This window comes from Moschus berezovskii, chromosome 11, assembly GCF_049115385.1.
Source record: "Moschus berezovskii isolate FMDL1 chromosome 11, NW_MosBer_1.0, whole genome shotgun sequence".
Lineage (NCBI taxonomy): Eukaryota > Metazoa > Chordata > Mammalia > Artiodactyla > Moschidae > Moschus > Moschus berezovskii.
In genome coordinates this window covers 99517991-99543777 of record NC_142470.1, presented here as the reverse complement: position 1 = coordinate 99543777, position 25787 = coordinate 99517991, and the positions used below count along the sequence as shown (strand labels likewise).

The following is a 25787-nucleotide window of genomic DNA, read 5'->3' as shown; positions in this document are numbered from 1 at the left end:
GGAGGTGAAGGGCATTTGGAAACGTGTGGGGGCGAGATTTGTCAAGAGCATCGGGTATGTTCCTGGCGGAGGTTTTGGGAGAAGGACCAGGGATGACAAAATGACCCACTGTATGGGGGAAGTTAGTCTACAGGGCAGCTCATGTTCAAAATGCCAAGAGCATCCCCATTGAGAAGCAGGCACTCAAGAGAACGTGCTTGGGAAAACGTAGTTGAAAAGCCTCTCCCAAGTTCGAGGAAAAGTTCAGAGAGCTTCTGACGACATCCAGGTGTCACGATGGCGGGGGATGTGGGGCCTGCCCTTTGGGGAATGTATGTGTAGAGGTTTTATTAATTCACTTAAAAGACTGCACAGTGAGATAACGGATGCGAAACCCTTGGTTCACTGTCTGGCACGTAGTAAGCACTCAGTTACTATATGTCACAAACGTGAACTTGTTTTTACAACTGGTGTGAATTTTGTGTGTCTTTTCAGAGGGCGATCACTTACCTTTTTCCCAGTGGTTTGTTTGAGAAGCGAGCCCGGCCCATAATGAAGGTAGTTCTCTTTATTAATGCTTTTTACAAATTTCACTTACCTTTATATGTTACAGTAATTACCTGATGCATTTTTAATTTATTTTACAGCATCCTGAAGAGATTTTTCCAAAACAGAGAGGTGAGTTTGTTCAAGAATCAACTAGCTCTTTCTTTCCACATGCTGCTGGGGGTCCTCAGTCACTCAGGTGTGTGGAGGTCTGTGTCATGGTTGTTGTGAAAGAAGTTGGGAATATTTTACAACTAATAATGAAGGACTGGAGTTTGCAGACTGTTTCCTTGTCACGAATATTAAAATTAGATCAGGTTAGAGTTTACGCTGGAGAAGGCGATGGCACCCCACTCCAGTACTCTTGCCTGGAAACTCCCATGGATGGAGGAGCCTGGTGGGTTGCAGTCCATGGGGTGGAGAAGAGTCGGACACGACTGAGCGACTTCACTTTCACTTTTCACTTTCATGCATTGGAGAAAGAAATGGCAACCCACTCCAGTGTTCTTGCCTGGAGAATCCCAGGGATGGGGGAGGCTGGTGGGCTGCCGTCTATGGGGTCACACAGAGTCGGACGTGACTGAAGCGACTTAGCAGCAGCAGCAGAGTTTACGCCTATACTGATGTCAGTTTATTTGCATTCTAATATGCCTTTTTGAAGAATTGGGTATAGATCTGCTGGAGACAAATGCAGCTTTTTTACATATGAGAATTTTTAAATGTTCTCCATTTTGTAAGCATATTCACTAAATACAGATTTTTGGTCTTATTTATGTGATCTGTTGTTTCTGATGAGCAGTTAGCCATCACTGTTCTCTTGCCCCCTGTCTTCTCTAGTTTCTTTTAAGATTTTCTCTTTATCTTTTAAATATGTCAACTGAAACCTTGGGGGAAAGCATGGGGCAAGCTTTAAGGTCATCAGGAAATAGCATATATACTATTTTCTAATTCAGATTAGAAGCTTCCTGGATAAGCTTGGCGGGGAGGTGGGTTGTCAGTTACTTAAAAAAGGATTAAAGCCAGAAATCATCTCTTGAACACATTTGGAATAGCAGTTTGTGGTCAGCAGACTTTTGCTGTAACCCTGGAGAGTTTTCCCCTGAGGATGTGTCTGTCCCTCCTTGTTCCTTTCCTGTGCCTTTGCAGCTGATGTGTCATCAGAGGTTTCAGTCTTGGTTTCCTTACAGTGGAGCAAAGAACCTAAACTTCCTTAAGAAATCTGAGTGAGCAATATTTTTATATTTCTGCAGATGTTCCCCCAACCACACTGAAGTTGAACAAACCTTTTTTTTTTTTGTTAGTAACTTGCCTTTGAATCTTTCTAAAGCATTCAACGTAGTCTTCAGAGAAGCAGCTACTATCTTTTTCTGTTTTCACCTAAGTTTCATCTGTTTATAGAATACTTAATTCATGTAATTATTGGAGTAAGTACAATTGTAATAAACACATTTGGGAGTAAACACAACTGACTCTTAGTAAGCGTGTACCTCAGCAGTGAAAATGTGTGGAGGAGACCCTGGAGGGTCGCCTGCTGGCCACAGACGCTCAGTTTGTGGGTGACATTAGAGTGTTTCAGAGCCAATGAATTGATTGGTAAGAGAGTAGATATTTCTATTAAAAATTAATTTGTTCCAAATTGATGTTTTTGCTGAATGTTCACCTCTGTTCAAAGCTAGGCATTCTGTCATTCTCTGCTTCACTCTTTTTAGGATAATTTTTATTTTGAATCCTGTTAGAGGAATTTCAAATCTTCTAATAAATATTTTCTGAGCTCTTACATGTAGTTGATAATAAACTGTGACATCAATTTAATTAATAGCTTCTGGGAAGATAATAAATGAAGGCTATATTAAGAATGTAAATCAAATTTATAGACACAGCTCAGCCTTCTGGAAGTGAAACTGAAGGCCTCGCGCACAGTAGCTTGCACTCGGAGCTTTTCTGTAGATGACGGCAGTGGCAGTGACGCCCGCTCTTAGTGGTTTCCCATGTTCGGCCTCTCGGGCTCCCCACCTGTGTCTCTTCTCTCTCCGTTCCGTGTCTCTGTTAGTCGCGTCTCTTCTTGTGTATCTGCCCCCTGAGCCTCGTCCTTTGATGTCACACCAGCTTCTCAGTAGTAGGAAGTTTTTGCTACTGTCAGCTGGGATGTAACCACTGAAATTCCGTGTGTCCCTGCGGAATGCCCATGTGTTATCCTGGAAACGTGTCTGTGTTGGTAGGATTTTCTTACATTTCAGTTAAGTATAACTCTTTGCGACCCCGTGGACTGTAGCCTACCAGGCTTCTCCGTCCATGGGATTCTCCAGGCAAGAATACTGGAGTGGGTTACCATTTCCTTATCCAGGGGATCTTCCCGACCCAGGGATCGAACCCAGGTCTCCCGCATTGGAATCAGCTAAATACTTTTTGCCATCTGTCTATTGACCTACTTACCAATTTTGCTATACTTTGTAAATATAGGACAAATAGATTTTTATGTTAAAAAATATCATTGAATTTTAGATTTGAATAGATTATGGCACTTTCAATGTGCTCCCACTTCCCTTATCAAAAGATGGAAGCTTCTAGATTGAGTTAACATAAAATCCTGCTCTGCTGTTTAAAGCAAGTGATTAAAAAATTATTGGGAAAAGCAAAGATTTCTACCCAGTTGATGACAGAAGCAAAGAGGAACACCTAATACCAGACAGAATGGAATTCAGGGAGCTTAGGGAATGGTTCAGTGAGACAGGAAATGTTAATTTATATTGATAAAACCTAATATCCATTAAGTGGCTTTGACGACCATGAACCTTTTTGCACCAGGCATTTAGCATGGAAACATTTAAAGCAAAAAGCTGTTAACTAAGGCTCTAAAGAATTCGAGTAACACAGCATGATTTTATAGCTACAGATTGAAGTACAAAGAATACATTTTCTATGCAGATGCCAGTGGAATATTAATAGAATTATGATGCAGTAGGTTGTAGAGAAAACCCAACAAATTACAAAAATAGAAATTATGTGGATTAGAACTGTAAAACTTTGGGGTTAAAGTGAAATCAAAATTGAATTACAGACTGTTTAAAAATATATGACAGTTCATATTAAACCCTATGGGATATGAACAGCGTTTTTAACACAGAGGCAAGCGTATTTATTAAGCATTGAGAAAGACTAGAAATAAAATGAACAGTAGTCCACGAAGGCAGAAAAAGAATGAAATGGATGATTGAATTAAAGAAATATAAAAGGGTAGGACAAAACCAACTAACCCTTTGAAAAACCAATGAAATTGATCAAGTGCTAGCATGTCTGGTGAAGGGAAGAAGAAAACGTAAGAGGACAGCATAATGTACATAATAATATTCAGAGGGTATTTAAAAGTATAAAATTGTTATTAGTAACTTGATTCTAATTGATTTGAAAAGTGTCCAGAATAATACGGTAACTGGTACTTACTGAAACTTAGAGCAGACCAGGTACAGTTCTCAGTGTTTTGCATGCATTAACTCATGATTTTCACAACAGCTTTAGTAAGTAAATAACTGTTGTTTTTCTTGTTTTCTGATGTGGGAGATTAAATGCTATCCACAACTCCTTTTGCTAAGGTTTCCCTGGTCGTCTGTTGGTTGAATACAGTTCATTCATTTTCTAGTAGATTTTCCAAAAGGGCTCACAGATACAAATTCTTATGTTTTTAAAATTGTTTTTTTATAGCTTTGATACTTGAAGGAAAGCTTAGCTGAAGGAGAAAGTCTCTGATTCATACTTCTTTTCTTGAGTTACTTGAAAATGCTGCTCCATTGTTGCCTTGCCTTACCTGTACTTTTTGAGAAGTTTCGTGCTAGTCATCTTCCCCCGGTGGTCTAAAAGGTTTTTTGTCTATTTAGTAGCTTTATGAAAATATGGCATCCAGTTGATTATTATTGAGGGTTAGATTACAGTGGTGACAGTTCTTTCAATAGGTAGATTCAAGTCCTTACATCCAGAAATAGTTCTCTTAACAGTTACAAATTTTAGTTCTATTACACTTTTAATTCTTTTCCTTTGGACTCCAATTATATGTGTTATTCCTTCCTTGGTTGCCTTCCAAATTAGTCACACCAACTCTGACTCTTAACGTCTTTATCTCATTTTCATTTCTTTGGTTGTTTCCTTTTTTTTTTTTTTTTAATGTAGTATGTTTTCATCTATTCTCTTTTAAGTTACTTATAAGCTGGTCTACGTTCCTGATACTTTTAACTTTTTCCGTTTCTCCCCTGAATTTAATCACGTTGTCTCATTTCTTTGAGTTTTTTGTCCATTATGTTTTCAGTTTTTAACTGTTGATTCAAAGTGTTCTCTGAAAACTCCAAATGTTTGCTTGAGGATATTTAATTCAGTTCAGAGGGTTGTGCTTCAGTTTCCTTCTGCTTTACCAGAAGTTTCCTTCACTTTACCTGGTTTTGGTGAGGATGAATTTTTGTCAGCAGAGCATTTGGATTATTCTCACTTTCTGGGTTTTTTTTTTTTAATTTTAATTTATTTTATTTATTCATTTATTGCTGTGTTGAGTCTTTGCTGCTGCGTGGACTTTCTCTAGTTGCAGCAAGTGGAGGCTACTCTCTACTTATGGTATGCAGACTTCTCATTGCAGCAGCTTCTACATGGGACTCAAGGCTCCTGCACGGTGGGGGTGGGGCACAGACATTCAGTCTGCAGCAGGTGTGTGATGTGAATGCAGCTGGATGCCATTTGTATTTTTTTATATGTGCTTTAATTAAGTATTGTTCATTTATTCTCCTCATCCTTGTGATTATTTTGTGGTTTTCTTTCTTTCTTTCCTTTTTTTTTTTTACAAATGAGCAGCCTGATTCACAAAAGAGTTAATAACGCACCTAAGGTCAAAGCTATTAATAAAGAAGCTAAGAAACAAACCAAGGAAGTTTGACTTTGCAGCCTAAGTTCTTTCAATTACACACTCTCTAATAGAGGGACAAATAATTGCAAAGATCAAGAGATGCCACTTGTGCTTATAAGTACACACAAGCATCTCTGTCTCAGAAGGTGGGCATATGTAAATGCAGTGAAGGAGTCCAGAGCAGTAATCTCTAAGTTTACTTCTGGTGAGGGGATTCTAATATATGAAAGATTATAAAGATAAGAAGAGTGGGCCAAAGCCGTGCTCAGAGGGAAATCTATAGCACTGATTGCATGTATTAGAAAAGAAGGAAAATATAAATTCAGTTATCTAAACATCCCTCTGAGGAAAGTAGAAAAAGAAGAGCAAGTTAAATCAGAGAAAACAGAAGAAAAGAGACACTAGAAGTTAGAAGAGAAGTCAGTGAAATTGAAAAAAAGGAAATTAAGGGAGAAAATGAACAAAACCAAAAGTTGGTTCTTTGAGAAGACAGTAAAACTGATAATCTTCTAGCCAGGCATAGCTGAAAAAAAGGAGAGAGGACACAGTACTGCTATCAGAAAAGGAAGGGGGCAGTGATTCTGGTCCTGGGACATTAAAAGGATAATCAGGTGAACAGCTCTGTGCCCACCCACTTGATGATCCAGATGAAATGGGCCAGTTCACTGAAAGGCTATCTGCTGAGATTTCAGCACGAGGAATTAGACAGTGTGAATCGGCCTGTACCTATTAGAGAAACTGAACCAGTACTGAACAACCTAGAAGACATGGGTTTGCCCCTAGCTTTTCAGATATAACACTGAAGGCATGGTTCATGACAGAAAGAATTGACGGTTCATGACAGAAAGAATTGATGAATTGGATATCATTACAGTTAAAATTTTCTGCTCTATGAGCGACATGGTCAAGAGAATGAAAAGACAAGCCATAGGACGGTAGAAAAATATTTATAAAAGACACATCCGATAAAGGACTGTTACCTAAAATATATGAAGAACTCTTAAAACTCAACAATAAGAAAACAACCACCTGATTTAAAAATGAGCCAGAGACCATAGCACACATCACCAGAGAACATACTCAGATGGTGGAAAATAAGCAGATGAAAAGATGCTTCAGGAAAATACAAACTAAAGCAACAGTGAAATGCCAGTACACACCCATTTTCTACCGTTTATTATAAAATGGCCTTCATTTTAAGTGTATTTATTTTAATTGGTCTGTGTATAATCCAGTTATCCCAGAAGAGGAAGATACCATACATGCTGTACAGGTGACATTTCAAAAGAAAAGAGCATATTATTTTAAAAAACTGATGGAGTAATGACCCTCTTTATTGGACAGAATAAGGCATACTTGGATTTCTGCCTTGCAGATGTATGAATAAATTGCATATTGATTAAATTTCTGTTCAGAAAAACATACAAAAATTCCAGAAGATAGTATTTAGGAAAATAGTTTTTAGACAACCGAGAGTCTTAGAGCAGGTTTTCTCAATGAGGGTGGTATTGCCCCCAAGGGAGTGTAAATTGGTTCATAGGAGGCAAAAAAATCTTAGCTGTTACTAAGTTTGTGGCCCTGGAAATGGCCACAGTGTGTGTCAGCAGATATTCAGTGTATCTACAGTATCCCGCTTTCCTGGGGAGACAGGCGATGAGGGAGAAAGTGTCTAATAGGGTTCCTTAGTAGGGATGATAATGAAAAAGCAGTTGAGAAGCATCGCCGTAAAGGGAAAGGGACAGAGTCCACTGCTACCCTTTGCATATCTTGACTGTGAAGGACACCCCAGACAGGTCAGAAGGCAGGCAGATTGGGAGAAAAGCGTTTACAACTCGTGCAGTAGAGTGTAACCTCTGTGTTTGGAGTTCTTGCCAGTGGGTAACAGAGTAACATTGCCATACAAATAGAAGGACATGGAGTTAGTGTTGGCTTCATCTACTGCTGCAACGCCATTTCTCAGCTTGTTTGATGTTTATTAGATGTGAATGATTATCTGTATTTCAAAAGGAACTACACATAACATCCTGTGGGCCCCCATCTGTTTTAGACTTAAACTCTCGGAGGTATGTCACCACAGAGTTGAAACAAACAGGGTGGCACGGACAAATCCATTTCGTCCTCTCTGTGTTATATTTTCCTAACTGTATTAGGTTTGACTTTATCAGTGTTCCTTTTTAAGAATATGGGAGTGCGTTATGTTAACAACCAAACATAAATCGTTTTGTTCTAGCAAGATAATACTGGTATTTGGTGTGTTATTTTAAAACAAATTATGGAAACACTCATGGTAAAATGTTTAGGAATGTTTTATCGAATATAAACATTGTTTTATGCCAATGGATATGAAATATTAAATATCCTAAATGTAGGTTAAACCTGCTAAACTCAATTCTAATTATTAATGCTTTTTTTGTTATTTTAAAAGTTAATCAGAATTAAAAGCATGTCTTTTTGCAGAATTACAAAACTGCAATTAAATGCAGGCTATTTGGTCTGTATTTTTATTTTTGATTATTTGTTTTCATTTGGTTTTTATTAGCTATCCAGTGGGGAGAAGATGGCCGCCCATTTCATTTTCTCTTTTACACTGGCAAACAGTCATACTACTCATTAATGCATGTAAGTATATCACATTTATGGTAAATAATACAAACAGTTAGCTAAGTAACTAATGATACCATGGATTTTGCTCAGCTTCAGAATTTACCTAGTACGTTTCATATCAGACAAAAAGTAAGACTTCTAGAGGTAAGACAGTATGTTAAAAGGCTTTATATCTTATTAATTTATTTTTCCTAAAGGTAAGCACTAGAGAATTTATGTCAGAATGGCTTGTCCTTAAAACGGTTTTACTTCCAAAGGTCGTGTTGAGAGAGAGATGCTCAGGGCAGTATGCAGGTGTGGGTGTGCATCACAGGGCCAGAATCAGGAAAGACACCATTGGGTGATGGGCGCTCGCTCACCTGGGGAGAGGCAAAGTCCTTCCCTCTCGTTGTTCAGTCGCTAAGTCATCCCATCCTCTGTCCCCCTCTTCTCCTTCTGCCCTCCATTTCTCCCAGTATCAGGATCTTTTCCAATGAGTCGGCTCTTTGCATCAAGTGGCTGAAGTCTTGGAGCTTCCACATCAGTCCTTCCAATGAATATTAAGGGTTGATCTCCTTTAGGATGGACTGGTTTGATCTCCTTGCAGTCCAAGGGACTCTCAAGAGGCTTCTCCAGCACCGTAGTTCAAAAGCATCAGTTCTTTGGCGCTCAGCCTTCTTTATGGTCCAACTCTCACATCCATACGTGACTACTGGAAAAACCATAGCTTTGACTATACAGACCTTTGTTGGCAAAGGGATGTCTGCTTTTCATACGCTGTCTAGGTTTGTCATAGCTTTCCTTCTGAGGAGCAAGCGTCTTTTAATTTCATGGCTGTAGTCACTGTCCGCAGTGATTCTGGAGCCCAAGAGAAGAAAATGTGTAACTGCTTCCACTGTTTCCCCATCTGTTTGCCATGAAATGATTAGTTATTCAAATACGATTTGCTTTTCATAGGCCAGCACAGTGTATGAGGCTAGAATCGGTCTAGATTCTGTCCTGGGAACAGGTTGTATTTTCTTTCAGAGCCCAGGTGTTTGATGGCGTACACACTGGGGCATCTCCAACAGTTACTGTGACAAAGGGCTGGATGCTAATACCCAGTTTTAAACAACAGAATCCGCTTCATCTTTAGAACACCGGGTCAAGTTTTATTTTATTCGTAGTATGATTTCTCCCAGTTAACAGAAACAGTCCCCAGGCCTCCGTGGCCCCAATGTACTCTCGGGCAGCTTGGCCCGCACGCATGGGTACTCTGCTTTGTCAAGCTGGCTGGTGTTTGCAGCTCTGCAAAGCCAGAGGACAGAATCCCCAGTTGTCAGGAGCATTTATTTCTTGGGGGATGGGGCGTGGAAAAAAAGAAAACCTTCCTTTCACTTTCTGTTGACCTTGGGCAAATGAGCTTCTTGCGCCAGCAGAAATGAAATGAATGATGGATGCAGAGGGCGTCTTTGCTGAGTAATGGAGCCCGGCCGCGCTCTTGCCCAGGCTCTCCGCACCGCCCGCGGCCGCCCGGGGACCCCTGCCGCTCATTTAAATAGGTATGTCAAATCTGCCTCCCGATGCCGCTGGTTTGATCTGTGGTAATATTTGTGAAGGTTCCATATGGACTCGAGCCCCCCGCAGAGCTCAGAAATAATGTACAATGCTTCATGGTACAGACGCAAATTCCCCCTGAAAAGGGGCGCAGCGCGCGCAGTAGCTGTCGGAGAGGTGATGGAGCTGGCGCGCTCGGCTGTCAGCTTGTTACACGGATGGCTTGCACGCAGCGAAGCTGTGGAAAATCTGTGCCTTTTAACTTTTCTACTTAATCACGGTTGTAGCATTGCCTTTAGACTGTATGCTACATTAATTCTCTTCCTGCCTTCTGCCTTTCATCCCAAGTTTCACGGGAAAAAGTAAAGCGTGCGGGTCGTGGAGAGGAGCCTTATCAAACAGCTGTCACCCGACAAGCCATTTGCATCTGTCTGGGCTGAAACCGAGCAACCTCAGGGCACGGTATTGGGTTGCATTCCATCATAATGAAGAAATTACACATCGGAGAAGAGGCCTAACTTAGTTTATATGTTTTTAAAAGGGATCGCTCAAGAATCTGGTTGGTTTCCCAGCTGATCAGATGCTGCCCCAGTCTAAACTCAAATGTCAGATTACACTGTTTATCACCAGTCTCCCTTTATGCATCATATAGTTTCGTTACATACAGGAGAGTTCTTCGGACTTCTGCATTTTAGCTAAATCCAGGAATTTGGGTCTGTCTTGTCTGTTGCGTGTTTTGACCCCCAAACACTGTGGGTTTGGTATTTGTTTTTGTTGTTCATTAGAACAGTTTATACCTATGAATTACAGGTGTTTTGGTTAAATTTGAGCGTATTAATTCAGATAATTAATAAAATTTTGTATTTTAAAAAAACTGCACCTTATGAAATTTTAAACTAATTATGTGTATGGAAAAAAGGATAGGAGTTTCCGTAAGTGCATACCAGGCGCGTACACCTCATGCAGGGCAGCTGTTGTTAATCACAATTGTGGTCCTTGCCGGGCCGGTGTGGGTCAGCCTTATGCGAGAAGCTGCTCGTAACCCTGAACTGTGTTAGTGACTAAACACCTCTGTTTGTGGCGAATCGGGCATCGCACGTGATATGACAGTATAGCTCGAAGCTGCTCCCTGTGCTGCTCTGCCCTCTCTTGGTGGGGGGCGGGGTGCCCATCCCTGTTGGGGGGGGAGTCCCCCCTACTCCCATCCACCACAGCCCAGGGCACTGAACCCCCGAAGCCTGTGACAGGTGGGCGGGAGGCGAACCACTGCTGTCTCTGTCTCTGTCGATGCCCTTTCTTCCCGTGTGACAGGGTGAAAGACTCTAAGCCAAACTGATTCTCCCATGTCCTGGGCAGTCTGATGGTGTGGGCCATGGGTGTCCTTGGCCAGGCTTTTTGGCAGAAGAGCACCTATCTCAAGCCTGTGTGCAGTTCTGCCGGGGGGTCTGTGTGCGGTTCTGCCAGGGGGCCTTTGTGGCATCTGTTGACCTTTTTCTGTAACGATGTCGGAGCCGCTTTCCAGTGTCTGATCACTGCCTGCATGTTAAAGTTACACAGTACGTTCTAGCAGCAGGTGAAAGATGGGCTTGGTGCAGCTTCCAGTTGAGGATAAGACATAAAGCTTCAGTGAGCACTGTTTCCCACTGTCCTGAAGTTAGTCCATCCAGTTCTTTTGTGGAGAAGTGGGGGAAGTTTTGAGGGAAGAGGAGTATTCTCAGAAAGAAGCAGCTCATTGTTTTGCCTGGAAGTGAAGCTGCTGGGAGAATGTAAGGTGCAGGAGCATGTCCTGATCCTCGGGGATTGCACCCTGAGTGTGTTACACCCTGAGTGAGCGTGTAACACCCTGAGTGTGTTACACCCTGAGAGTTCACAGGCAGGTTGGCTGAAACTCCCTCCTGTGGGCACAGCCTGTCTCCAGGTTCCTGGGAAAGTCAATAAAAACCACCTATTTTACAAAATAGCGAGTAAGATGTACATATGTAGTGACTGAAGTGTGAAACAGCACTAACAGGCAAACGCTTAAACAGTAAAGGTCGTTTTACGTAAGAGGAAATGAGAGCCTTGTGGTTTCTCAAAGGATCATGAGGAGGATTAAGGGGCTCCATGCTGGACAGCCCTGCTCATCTGTCTTTTTTACTCAAAGCAGGTGACTTTCCATCTCCTTAATAGCCACTTACCAGTAGAACTTGTGTATTTCTCAGACATGATTCAAGCTTTCAGGAGCAGGAAGAAACAAGGCAGTAAAGGAAGGGACCCGAACCCCTCCACCCAGAACACCTTTTCACATCCCGTGAAACCAGAGCTCGGGAAAGGGCGTGAGACAATTCGAAAACACTGTAAGCTGTCAGAAACATTCAGCATTTATTGAAATTTCGCATCAGCTCTCCCCACCACAATCTTTAAGATAAGGTTCTTCATCTCTAAAAGCTACACTGGGAATTTAGAAACCTCATTTATATTTCATGACTTGTCTTACAGTAAACATTGGAGTCTTGCCAGAATATTTCTATAATTCAAAGCAAGTATATGGCCACAGATGAAATTTTTACCCAAAGAAGGGTCAAATTAAGGAATAAGTAGATTATTATATACTTAAACTATTCTACCCGATTAGGAGGGGAAAAGTTTAAAATGTGAAAAAAAAAAGAGAAGTGATTCTAATCCTGATAGTGTAGGTATAAACAGGATTCGTTTGCCGGCTCATGTAGAAATTCTCCTGTTTATTTTAAGAGACTTAAATAACTTCTGGGTTCACACAGCAGCCCCAGAGGGGTGTGTATCTCCACTTATGTTGTTGCAGACCTGGCACCCCAGAATTCTTCCTTAGTTTACATCCTCCCTGTCACCTGGTGGTGCATGTTGAATACTTTTGAAGCAGCACTTCTTAAAAATGGACTTAAAGCAGTGACCCTCCCCATAGTGAGGTATTACAGAATTCTACTTTACAGCTACGTTAAGGGCTTCCTTTTAGAAAGCTACAGACCAGGCTGACATGCATCTGCGTGCTGTTCTCAGTCCTTTCTTGACATGCATCTGTGCGTGTTATATCGCTTCAGCCGTGTCCAACTCCATGCCACCTTTTGGACTGTACATAGCCCACCAGGCTCCTCTGTGCATGGGATTCTCCAGGCAAGAATAGTGGAGAGTTACTTAGGTAACTAATCCAGTAACAGAATTGGCTGTTCTGGAAGTATCTTTAATACACATTTTCCTCACATGTGAATAATTACTGTTGTGGATCTTGTATGTTCTAAGTGTAACAATTAGGAAAATCAATTTTTAAAAACCGATTCAACTTACTGCCTCTGTTGATTTCATTCAGATCACTTCTTTTATAATGATAAGATTATTTTTCTGAATATATGATGGAACGTTAGGTAGCGAAAATGTATGGTATCGAGTCACAAACACTCCTGTGTAATTACTCCTGGTGTGTTCTTTCCCAGAGGACTTGTCTCCGTGACCTATATGTGAGACTGTTTTGTTTGTGCTGAATAGCATTACGTGAAGTGTACCTGTATAGCATACTGCGTTCATGAAGTGAGAGCCATGGTCTCCCTTGGAAATATGTCTCTTGGAACTCTAGATAAATAGCATGATGAAATCCATGAGATATGAATTATATGTACATTTATTTCAGTTGGTTTTGTATATGTCAGTAGCCAAAAATTTTTGAAAAGATTGTTATTTAGGAAATTTATTTTCTGTGATTTTTTTTTTCTCCAACAAATATTTTAAAGTCTCAACTGTATTGAACTAGTATCTAAGATGATAATTACTGTTAGTTGTATATATTTTGTATATCAAAATACATATATATACACACACAGACTTTTTCCTAAGAAATGTTATTTGTTTGCCCTTCCTAAAATTGGAACTTCTACATGATTAATAAACCAAAACAGATTTGGGAAGACTAAAATCAGATTTCTTTAGACTAAAAATCGTATTGCTCATGCTCTTGGAAGAGTTTAGTTTAAGCATTTCTTTTTTGCACCCTGAGCATCTGGTATTTTCAAATTAGGCACCTTCTAAATGTGACTCATACATTATGGAAATCTGATGACATGAGGGGTGGATAGACTGGCTTTGATTTTATGAAATATTAATCATAGCTGTGATTAATGATTCAGCATTTCACATCTGGGTTATTCCTGTCATATTTGAAAATTATACTGTTAAATACAGTATATAAACTTACTGTGGCTGGGGTCACAGCTAATCCTCTAGCGCCCCTTAAAAATTAAGTGGAAATTGAACAATAGACCAGAAGCCAGTCCTGATAATCTGTGATGTTGACAGTGCCTGGCGTATTTTATACTCTCGAGGATTTTCTGATGTAAATGAGTACACACACCTCTTCAGGGAGCTAAAGCTGTAGGGTGTACTTTCCAGATGACTATTGTCTCAGAGTAGCCAGGACAGACTCTGAAGAGTGGGTTTATTATTCCGAAGAGAAAGAAAGGTAGAAATGGCGTGCACATAAAATGGTTTCGCTTATTTGACACCCAAATGCCATACCTCATCCCTGCGTCCTTTTTTGGCCATTGCTATAGGCCAGGCACGGTGCCAAGTACTTTACATATATTTTCCTAAATATTTAGAGAACTGAATGAGGGGCTTTCATGTGAGCATTATATAACTTGATGGATCACAACTGTCAAAGCACATCTGAGCCACCAGGGAAGCCCCAAAATGATTAGAACTTAGCATGTTTGAAATTTGATGTGTACCTTCATGGGTGGTTTTTCTCATTTTCGACATTTTTTCTGGTGATTTTACATACACTATTTATGCATTTTTATGGAACTAAATATGAACTGCAGAAGATAATAGCAGAGTGGAAAGTTTAAGAAAAATGTGGACTTAATGTAAAAATTGCTCAGAAGTCACTGGCAAACGATAACAACTTTAGCAGCCCAAACTTTGACCTGAAACTTAGCTATGAAGCAGGTCAACTGTTTTTGTTTTTGTGGCCTTGGTTATTCCAGAAAATTAAATAGATCTTTAACAAGCTGGGTGTGTTAATCGGTCAGTCGTGCTCAACTCTTTGTGACCCCATGGACTGCAGCACACTAGGCTTCCCTGTCTTTCAGTATCTCCCAGAGGTTGCTCAAACTCATGTCCATTGAGTCGGTGATACCATCCATCCATCTCATCCTCTGTTGTCCCCTTCTTCTCCTGCCTTCAGTCTTTCCCAGCATCGGGGTCTTTTCCAATGAGTTTGCTCTTCGCATCGGGTGGCCACAGTATTGGAGCTTTAGCATCAGTCTTTCCAGTGAATATTCAGGGTTTATTTCCTTTAGGATGGACTGGTTTGATCTTGCTGTCCAGATTGTAGAGGTAGTTCTTTTTAATCTGGACAGTAGAATTGAGTTAACCTAATTTCTTTCCGTAGTTCCAGTGTTTACACCCAGACTTGAGTGTACATTACTCAGGGGCATGGTTTCAACAGATCAGTGAGCCCATGTCAGAGGTTCCTCTTCCGGAAGTCTGGGGTGGAGCCTGAGACGGTCCATTTCCGACCTGGTGTTTGGCTTTGCTGCTGCTACTGATGGGGCCTTGGCTGTAGAACCTCTGACTGGTCAGTGATTCTTCATCGTGTCGGAGATGCTCAGCCTGGCTTCACAGTTTCTAAGTGTGACTGCTTTTCTTCTTCTCGTCTTAGTTATCAATTCTACTCTCCTTCCAAGAACAGACAACACAAAACACACTCTCAGGAGTCTCCCAGCCACAGGAAATGGACTTTGTCCTCGTCTCACCATTGTTAGCCCATGGAGTATGATCTGGGCTTTTCTCACCTATGTTTATGCAAATCAAAGATGCAGGTCTGCCATCCTTTCTTCCTTCGTCTGCCCTTTCTTCCTTTTCTGCTTGAAAGAAATGGATTTCTGAGAAGAGGTTTCAGGATGAAGATAATAAAATGTAGGCACTGGTCAGTACAGAGGCAGCAGCCAGGGACACCCCTGTTCTTAGAGCAGAATCTTTATCAGCAGCTTTAAAATAGTGCTCTGATCAGTGCCCACACAAGGTTGTCCCCCAAACTGGAGATTATTAAGACTGTTTGAAATATGGACAGGCATCCCTGTGAGTAACCAGTTGTGTCTTCTGAGATTAGTGGACGCTTTCATGATTTAGCAAGAAAAAAAATATATCATCTCTAGTTCATCCTTTGAGCATGTCTGTTCCTTAGATTAGTATATTATAAATGAATACACACACGAAATTAGTATGAAATGATAAATGAATACACACCGATTCAACATGAGTCTTCAAATAGTCTCAGTCAAAAAAAACTGGGAGACAGTTGCATTATTCTGCTGGTTGTAAACTCATTTCCTGGAAAAATGTGTTTTATTAATCACTTTTGTTGCCAGATTATTGCTTTTTTACAATTCAAACAAAATGGTAAATTTCCCCTACTTGCATTACAGTTTAACAGGTGACATACATTTGAAGTCTTTGTTAGAAAGTAAATTAATAGAAGTCAAATAATGAAAAGTAAATATAATAGAGAACTTTTAAAGACACAGACTACATGGTGAAGACTTAACTATTACATGAGTGTTAAATATTAGAATAGTTGTTCAGTGGTAAGTATAATTTTTACTGGTATTTCTTCAAGTTTAAAGGCATATTGCTATATAAATTAGGAATTTTTTAAGGAAAGTTTTTGGCTCTGTTTGGGGAATTCTTAAAGAAAATAAATCATTGTAACTATTTTGTGTTTAATATCCTCACTGAGTTGTAAACCTTTTATAGAGTTATTTAAATTCAGTTGAAGTGTGTTACTATGCATAATACTACATTCTCATTGAAATTACTCTACCATTCTTCAGTTTGAGTGAGAAATAGTATTGTTGAAAAGCATTTTCAGCAGTACTTGCTGTGCAGCTGTGACTTGAGAATTGAGGAGGGGTACTTTTGAGATGAGGGGGACTCAAAGGGAGGTAGAAAGTAGTGGTAAGAATGTGCTGTCTCTGGGTTTAGCGTGTGTTTTATTTGCCACAGGAAGCGTATGGAAAGGTGCTCCATGTAGAAGAACGCCAAGACCAGTTGCGAGCCAAAGGTCTGTTTTCAGAAAAACCTAAAACCAAGTAAGTTCTTCTTTGCATTAAAATACTAAAAACATACCACTTGTCATTGGTTATGTAATTAGGCATTACATTTTATGTAATTAGGCATTACATAAAGCTTAAAAATGTGTTCATTATTTCAGCATTAATCATTATAATTCCAAATAATGGACAGTGTTTTTTTGTTTGGGAGGATGTAAATATTAAGGTTATTATTTTTATATTACTTCATTCCAGATTTATATATTTAATGGCACTTAATTGCTATATTTGAATATTATTTCTTCAAAATTTTTGTGTTGTACACTTATGTGCTTATGTATGTATGTATATGTGTGTGTGTGTTTTATATATTTTGTGTTTAAAGATTTCTGCGTCCATTTAGCAAACAGTGATAGACTATATCCATCAACTTGACCAACTGGTTTTAAATTTTGGACTGGTTAGTCATATATTTCCTCTTATTCAAAGGACAAATTTTTGACCCAGGTGGCACAGTGGTAAAGAACCTGCCTGCCAATGCAGGGGAGACGCAAGAGATGTGGGTTCAGTCCCTGGGTTAGGAAGATCTCCTGGAGAAGGAGTAGCAACCCACTCCAGTAGTCTTGCCTGGAGAATCCCATGGACAGAGGAGCCTGGTGGGCTACAGTCCCTGGGGTCGTAAAGAGACATGACTGAGCACACACAGCACAGCACATTCATGTGTTTTCTCTTATTCAAAAGACCCAGGTTTTGGAACATAGCTAGTTTAAGCTGTAAGTACTACCCCTAGCCTTTTCTTTGTATTTATTAGTACTTTAGTCCACTGACAGATTACTGTGCTTCCATAACCTCTCCTGTCAAACAAATTATGAAAAGCAAGCACAATTTGAATTTTTAAGAAATCTCGTGACTTGAATGTCCAGCAAGTTTCACAATGCTGAGTCTAACTCTGCCAGTGGGACATGTGCTAGACTGGGTATCTCTTCTTCTAAAGTAGACTGAGGAAATGCAGTAACCCATCTCAAAAAATTATTCACTTGGGTGTAATTTTATAGCTGTGTAACATTAATACAAAAGTGTGTTCCCCCGTCAAGAATCACCGCCATTTGTGGGATCTTTCATGATGTAACTCTCATTGCATGGTTAATTTAAAACAGAATATATGTGATATTTTAACAGAGACCCGATTGGCAGCAGATGGCTGATTAAGGAGGAACTGGAAGAAATGTTAGTAGAAAAACTGTCAGATCAAGACGTGAGTAATTAATCTTTTTAATTTAAGGGGACCTGTGCCGTAAGATTGCAGACAATTGCTCTATTAATATTTAGGATCCTAATAGTAATGTTCCTCAAGAGGCACGTGTTCCTAAGACAGTTTTTCTTTAAAAAAAAAAACAAAAAAACATTTGGAGCTGATTCTGCCCATAGGCCAGGAAGGTGGTAGCCTGGAAGACCAGACCCTCCCCTGCAAGTGCGCTGGTGGTCCTTCTGCCCGTTGTCTTGGGGGAGTGTGGCAGGTGTCATTTTTTACATTCTTCGATAGAGCGGGTGTTCATTTTACAGGCCGATGATAAGTATAAGGAGCTGTTACGGATGAAATAGGAAAGAAAGGAAGCACAGGGTTCCCTTCCTGCTTAGCAAATGCAGTGTCTGTATGGCCACTTCTTAGAATCGGCAAAACCACCAGTGTCAGGGTCACCTGGAATGCTGGGAACAAAATGCGGTTTCCCATGGTCCAGGCCTTGCACAGAATTTCCACCAGCCTCACCCAGGAATATACATTTTTAGCGGGCTCCCAAAAGCCTATAAAGATGGTGATCCTTGGTTAGGTCTCAGCCAGATTCTTATTTTGCTCAGTATTCTAGCATATGCCAGGATTATCAGAGGAAATCTGATGTTTCAAATATGTTGATGTTCTGGATTTAGATTATTTCTAGAAAATGGGAGTGTAGATAGATTTCACAAATTGTTTTGAGAAAGGTTTTTTCCCTCCCACGGCAGTGGCTGACATTGTTAGTACCTTGCCACCGTGTAGATTTCAAGTCATGTACTTAAATTTCTCTTTTCTTCATTTAAGTTATTACAGAAATTAATGTGTTGGAAAAGTTGCAGTTTGCTAAACTAAGGTGTTGGACATTTGGTGAGTGGTAGAGCTGGAATTAATTTCTAATATCCTGACTGCCAAGTCGGCATCGCTGCATCGGATGCAGCCGAAAAATCTCTCTCTTTGCCTCTTAACTGACTGCGTCATTTCAGTGTTTCCCGTTTCCTGGCCGCTTTCATTTTTTATAAACTAACAAGTTTGTTTTCATTTTGGAAATATCCCAAAGACTTTGTTAAAGGTGCACAGCCGTGAAAACAAAACAACCAAATATATAAGTTCATCTGTCTATCTGTAAATATATGGGGTCTCTGTACTTTGGGCAGAGTTGGATAATGGAAGAAATCCTGAAGTTGACAACTGGTGTTAAGATGAAGGAGGCAGAGTGGTCAGTGGTATCTCGACTCATGACCTCGGTTCCTGAGCATGGCTGTCACACCTGTAGTTACCTGCTTGTGGGTTCGAGGGTGTCACGGCACATTCAGAGGAACTGAGAGCAGCTGGGGAAGGACAGCTGTGAATGGAGGCGATGGAGCTCCACCAGGCTGGGTGCCTAAGTATCTCACCCTTCCTTAGACTGCTTCTCTCGTAACTTCCTTGGAGGCGATCATTGAAGCAGCCCTTTGAATCTTACTTGTGTGATTTTTGTATATTCTAAATCATTAGTGGTAGATTTTCAATATAAAGGCAGAGGTCATAAAGGCGAGCCTGATTTTTAGGGTTGGCAAAAACATAAATCAGGTTATCGAAAAACTGGGTTTCACGCTCTGTGTTCACCAAGGGTGTCAAGTGTCAGTCATTTCCTTCTGCATAAACACTTTAGAGTGATTACTCTGGCTTCTAATTTTAAGGGGTTAATACCAAGTTGTTTACTTTCTAATCACATGTTCAAGAACTATTAAAAAAATGCACAGAGTAGCAAGGATAATTTATTTCAAGAGGTTGCCCTTTAAGTCAAGTATCTCTTGAATTTTTAAATAGCTTGATTGTTCAGTTTTAAAGGAAATCATAAACATTAAAGTAACACAGCTTGAACAGCTAAAGATATATTTGCCAAGTGTATTATGAAATATAATTTAAGAGGTACATTTTCTCAAAATCAGACTCTCCCCATTTTACTGTGCGAAACTCACTGGAAATTATTTATGAAGCTCCTCTTGATAGCAATTCTAGTGAAAGAGCAGAAGTCACACTCAAAGATCATCTAAATATTTTTTTTGAAAAGGAATTTAAATTTCATTTTCTTGTAATATCCCAATTCAGAGAAATGGATTTTTCTTTGAAAGGTTTATCTCTTTGTTTCTTGAAAGAAAAGATTGAGCACCAGAGGTGCCCAGGGAGAATGCCACGCCTGCACGCTGTTTTAGAAGCAGCGCAAGTGTCATCCTGTCAGAATTCATCAAGAAAAGCAACACTGGAAAGATCAAGTATATAAAAATAGAAAAAAACTTAGCAAATGCAATTACACTCCCATCTCCTAATGAATTTTTATTGTCTGCAGTACGCACAGTTCATCCGGCTGCTGGAAAGGTTATCAGCCTTGCCGTGCGATGCGTCTGAAGAGGAATTTGTGGGCAGGTTCCGCAGGACAGTGACCGTTCAGTCGAAGAAACATCTGATCGAGCCTTTGCAGTGTGATGAGCAGGGCCTGGCCTTCAGCACAGGCCAAGGTAACGCGCCCTGGAGAGGAGGTGCGCCCCGAGCGTGGGGACACGGTGGTGTGTGTGTGCTCTCTCTTTGCTGTTCATTTTGCCCATTTGTTTATTTTTGCTGTTGTCACATTGGATTTCCAAGGTTTTAAGATTCTTGTTGACATTTTGAAAAACGGAACCCTTTAATGTCCCCAGAAAAGATGTGGACACATAGCCTACACAGTCACAGTAGCACTTTGTATTTTCACATTTTCAACTGGTGGAAAACAACAAAGTATCTATCACAGAGCTTTCTTACATACAGTGAAAATGTTCAGTGAATCTGCCCGTCAGATGCCAAAACTAGGAAACCTGGAAACTTTAGGTCCTCAGCTCACATCTTCCTTGGAGATGCCCAGAGCCATTTGCCATGGTGTCACTTTAAAGAATTGAGCTATTAAACGATCCATCTGCAACTCTAAGAAGTTTAACATCATTTCCTTTGTCATTTTCAGTTAATATTTTCAAAGAAGTGTGACCTTTCCTGAGGATTCCTTTTATTTCAACCTTTTATTCCTTTTCTTTTAGTTATAATTTATTTTACTGTACATGTATTGTAAAAATTTACAGTTGAGATTCAGGTATATTCTTATTAATTTAAAAAAGAATACTAGGTAAATTCATTTTTTAAAAATCATGTAAACAAATGTGAATTACTCTGTTGAAATTAGAATCATTTGTAGTATTTCTAAAATGGGATCAAAGAACAAAATCACCCCCATAATATGTTCATTATATCAATCATGGTGTAGTTTGCCTGTTTTATTTTTGTTTGATGTGTAATAATTATAGAACTTCCCTGTATAGAGTGTTAGGTATTGTTACTCTAGGGGGAGGGAATTAATGTAGTTTTGCCTCACTCAGAGCGCTGATCTTCAAGATGTTCACCACGTAGATGTCTTGTATTTTTCAAGGTAAGAGAAAGACTGCAAATGCAGAGGCAGTTGTTTATGGCCATGGAAGTGGGAAGATAGAAATAAATGGGGTCGACTACCTGCTCTACTTCCCAGTGACCCAAGACAGGTGAGATCTGTGTTTGGGTTTGGCTTTTTGATTTTAAAGAAAATACACTTCATGATACATCCTGATCAACAAGGCTTATGATTTCCTTATGTTTGCCCGATAGCTTCTCTTTGTTGTTTGTTGTTTAGTTGCTAAGTCATGTCTAACTCCTTTGCGACCCCATGGACTGTAGCCCACCAGGCTCCTCTCTCCATGGGATCTCTCAGGCAAGGATGCTAGAGTGGGTTGCCATTCCCTTCTCCAAGGGATCTTCCCGACCCAGGGATCAGACCTGGCATCTCCTGCATTGGCAGGCTCGTTCCTTACCACTTGAGCCACCAGGGAAACTCCAGTCCAAGTTAATTCAGATCACTAGTGGAGTGATTGTTTTTTAGCTGCTCCGCTTTGGGTGTGGTTTCCTGTCCTCATAGACTTTTGCTGTATTCTGGGTAACTGCCTCCTGACTGTGCAGACCCCACCTCCTGGGGGTTCTTTCTCACTGCGACCACCCTGACGCAAGTGCTCTCATATCTCCTGATTTTTTTCTCAATTTTAGTCTCAGTTTTTTTATAAGCATTTGCTTGGGAATCTTTTTAACATTAAAGCAGATACATGTTTGAGCTCCCAAACGAGCAGGTGAGCAGAGCTCCCCTTGGTAGCATCGCCACTCCCGTCACTCCCCCTCAGCGAGGCGGGGTGTGCCACTGCACCCGAGGAAAGAGGCCGACCCCACTCTCACGGTGTCTGAGGATCTGAAACAGCAGTCTCTATGTGTGTTGTAGTTCCAATGAACGACCGGAGTGTGAGCATTCTGTGAAGTCATGCGTATGTGCCGCAAACCTAACTCCACCTCCTGTGATGTCCTCAGAGAGCAGCTCATGTTCCCCTTTCATTTCCTCGACCGGCTTGGGAAGCATGACGTGACCTGCACGGTGTCAGGGGGTGGGCGGTCGTCGCAGGCGGGGGCCATCCGCCTAGCCGTGGCCAGAGCCCTGTGCAGCTTCATCACCGAGGACGAGGTTGAATGGATGCGCCAAGGTACGGCTGGTTGGAGTTTCCGTGAGCCCTGGAAAGTAGTAAGGCGTCATCACTTATCATTTCAGCTAGAATTTAGACAGGTCCGGTTTGCCTTCCGTGCAAGCCCGTTGTTTTTTTCCACGCCTTTTAAGTCGAGTACGTGCAAAAGCCATGGGTATATGGTAAGTTAAGTTTTGCCTTTGCTGTGTGGCCATTAAAAGTACTCTTAACAAAATATGTGAGCCTGGCACACAATGAAAAGAAGTGCTAGTGTTGGAAGAGGGAAGAAAACAGTGAAGAACTCCAGCCTGTGTAATACTTGTAAACACATCAGGGCTGGAGGCTGACAGTGACTCGTAATCACGCCTGAGGACTGGGAGAATGGAAGCCACCAGCAAAACTGACTTTACTCTCCCAGAATGAAAGTCTTGTGCTGAGAATACAACCCTAAAACTTTTTTTTTTAGATCTTGAAACAGAGTCCCAAGAAATACTATTGTCACACAAATTAAAAAGTATAGGTTTCTTTTCTCAAATGTGTTCGCGAAGTTGTGTGTTACTTGTACATAATGGAGACGAGAGGTAGAAAAGGCAAGCCTCCTGGATGGTGAAGTGTGCGGAAGTACAGACCGCCCCTGTCACAGCGTCTGTAACACTTCTGTCACGGTAAGCGCGCCAGGCGGCTTTCCTTGCAGTGACTAGCGATGCCACAACAGGAACAGCTTTCTCCTTAGTTGAACAAGTTTTAAAACCAAAAAGGAATTGATCATAGTTCTCAGAGCAGGAGACGAGCAGACTCAAATAATGTGCCTATTGTTTGTCCCAGAAATCAGGAATATAGCCCCAAAGAGGGAAAGCACACTGCTGTCCTGAGGTTTATGTGAGGCGAGGAGTTGGCCGTGGGCCTGGGTGCTTCCTCTGACCCCAGGAGCTGTCGGTTCACGCGACCCACCTGCCTCCCTGTGTTTTCCGTGGTTCCTAAAGGCATCTCTTTTTATGCTGCAGCTGGACTGCTCACCACGGATCCCCGTGTCCGAGAGCGGAAGAAGCCAGGCCAGGAGGGCGCCCGCAGGAAGTTCACCTGGAAGAAGCGCTGACTGTCCCTCGTGGGAAAGCAGAGGGGCGCACGGGAGACCAGGGCTGGCTGGACGGCTGCCTTGTGAGCTGACTTACTCTAAAATGCAATGCTGTGAAGGTCGCCTTCTGAAAATAATTACTTAAAATGTTTTAGCTTTGTTCTGCTTCACTTTTAAAGCTTTTTCAGAAGGGAGTTTTCAAAGCCTCACTCAGACTCTTGGCGTATTCAATCTGAAAGGAACATTCAGCAAAACCCAGCCAGGAGACCTTTCTCAGATGGGAAGGCCCAGCCCCGGATCTGAGCTCTGGAGTCGCGCTGCTGACCTAAGAGCAGCACAGACTTGAACTGCATCCTCGCACGCTGTCGCTTTTCCAGACAGCTCGGCGTTTTCACAACTGAGGGATGAGATGCTTGTCAAAAAGAACGGAGCCAGTGGAGTGTCTTTGTCAGGAGCCCCGCCGAGTCGCTGATGGACGACAGCCCCGCCTCTCCCGGGGCCCCTGGCAGCCACCAGTCCTCTGTTTGTTTCTACGAGTTTGACTTTTTTTTTTCTTTAAGATTCCATGTATAAGTGATACAGTGTTTGTCTTTTTTTTTAAGATTCCATGTGTAAGTGATAGCACGCAGTGTTTGTCTTTCTCTGTCTGGCTCATTTCGTGGAGCACGGAACCCTCCAGATTGGCCACAGACTTACAGTCACAGGATGAATGAGTTCTGAGGCTCTGGGCTCGCCCAGTGCCCTGGGGGTCCCTCCCTGTGACACTGAGAGCCATGGGCGTGGGTTGGGTTTGGGGCTTTGTAAACACCGGTAAGTCTGGTCTTCGCGTGCAGCCCTGGACGCAGCGGACAGCGTGGTGAGAGGGCCTGGCCCAGCGGGGGCGGGGCTGAGGGCCCTGGGCGGGATCCCTGTCTGTCTGGGAGGGGAGGACACAAGTGTCCACTTTACCTTCCAAATGTGATCCAAGCAGCTTTCGTTACGAACCATTTTATGATAAAAGGGACTAAAGGATTGACCGCCGTGAATCAGGATTTAGGGCTCAGGTGGCCTGGTGGGGGCGCCGCCTGTGAGATGGGGGCATAGCAGCCCCTGGCCCAGGTTTGGGGGGTCAGGACAATCCGCAGGGCCCCAGTAGGTGCCCGGCCATTGTGGGTTGTGATTCTTGTCAGGAAGCCCACCCACCCCGACCCCTGTATCCTGTCGTTCAGTTACACACGTGTGTGCCAGGGGCTCAGTCTGGATGGGCGGGGGGAGTCATGGTGTGAACAGGCAGTGTCCTTGAAAAGGAAGGATGCTTCATTGCCTTGCCCCCTCAGAACAAACAGAAGCACCATGCTCTGGATGGAGTAGCTGGGCGCTGCAGACCCAGGGCTCCCACGTCTGTTATGACATCCAGGCTACACCCCGCTTGGCAGCCCCACAGACGCGGGTGTGTAGCCTGGACGGGAGGAGACGAGCCACGACGACCTCTCGGTGTCTGTGAGGGAGGCCAGCCCATGGTGCTTGCACAGTGCCGACATCAGGCACCTCTCTCACAAAGGCTGTGACCCTCTCCTCCAAATTAACCGTCGAGGAGGGGCTTCCTGGTGGTCCAGTGGTAAAGAATCTGCCTTCCACTGGAGGGAGGGGATGCGGGCCTAATCCCTGAGGGGAACTGAGACCACACGTCTAGGGGCCTGCCAGGCCTGCATGCCACAACTCGAGAATCCCAGGCCCTGCAGTGAAGACCCCGCACAGCCAAAAAAATAAAAAGTTTAAAAATGTCATCAAGGAGCCATAAAAACTATCTCACAGAAATACTGCCACCTTCTTTGGTGACCAGCCTTGGGATATAGATCTTATTATATATAAACCCTTGGTTAAGACACAGTAAACTCACTATTAAAAATTGAAGTTGTCTTTGAGTGCTAAGCTGTAAAAACTCCTGAACTTCAGCACTGAGCAAGATCTTGTCAATTTTTTTCTGTCATTTCTTAGAAAATATAAATTACTACAGAGGTGCAAAGTGTAGGAAAAAAAGAATTCTAAGTCTTATCACTGTATTCCTTCCTTCAACTCAGGCCATTAATTTTTTAAGCAAAGTGATAAAATTCGTTATGTTTTTAAAAAGGAACTATAGGTAGAATATCTTAGATATCTCATTAGAATCAGAAGACACTCAGGTCATGATGTAATGGACCGAAGGCCTGCTTTAACTTTGCGTTTCTCAGCTTCTGGAGGCCTTGCTGTCTACAGGAAGGGCCCCTCCCAGGCTTGCCAGTCCCTGGAGACGGTAACCACGTGCCTGCTCCAAGCAGCCACTCCTGGTCTGTTGGAT

General features: G+C 41.9%; 1 protein-coding gene across 3 annotated transcripts in view; it reads left to right on the top strand.

Moving 5' to 3' along the window:
* Nucleotides 1-24091, top strand: part of MRPS9 (mitochondrial ribosomal protein S9) — a 37867-nt gene extending 13776 nt beyond the window's left edge. Inside the window, exons 3-11 of one of the 3 annotated variants that reach the window (XM_055400115.2) lie at nt 475-537; nt 627-657; nt 7947-8026; nt 16538-16623; nt 17764-17839; nt 20187-20376; nt 21291-21399; nt 22247-22416; nt 23400-24091. In XM_055400115.2, the coding sequence (XP_055256090.2) occupies nt 475-537; nt 627-657; nt 7947-8026; nt 16538-16623; nt 17764-17839; nt 20187-20376; nt 21291-21399; nt 22247-22416; nt 23400-23491 (897 nt within the window). In that variant the 3' untranslated portion in view covers nt 23492-24091. The remainder of the gene's footprint in view (nt 1-474; nt 538-626; nt 658-7946; nt 8027-16537; nt 16624-17763; nt 17840-20186; nt 20377-21290; nt 21400-22246; nt 22417-23399) is intronic. The other 2 variants (XM_055400116.2, XM_055400117.2) reach the window with 2 other exon arrangements.
* The last annotated feature ends 1696 nt before the right edge of the window (nt 24092-25787 follow it).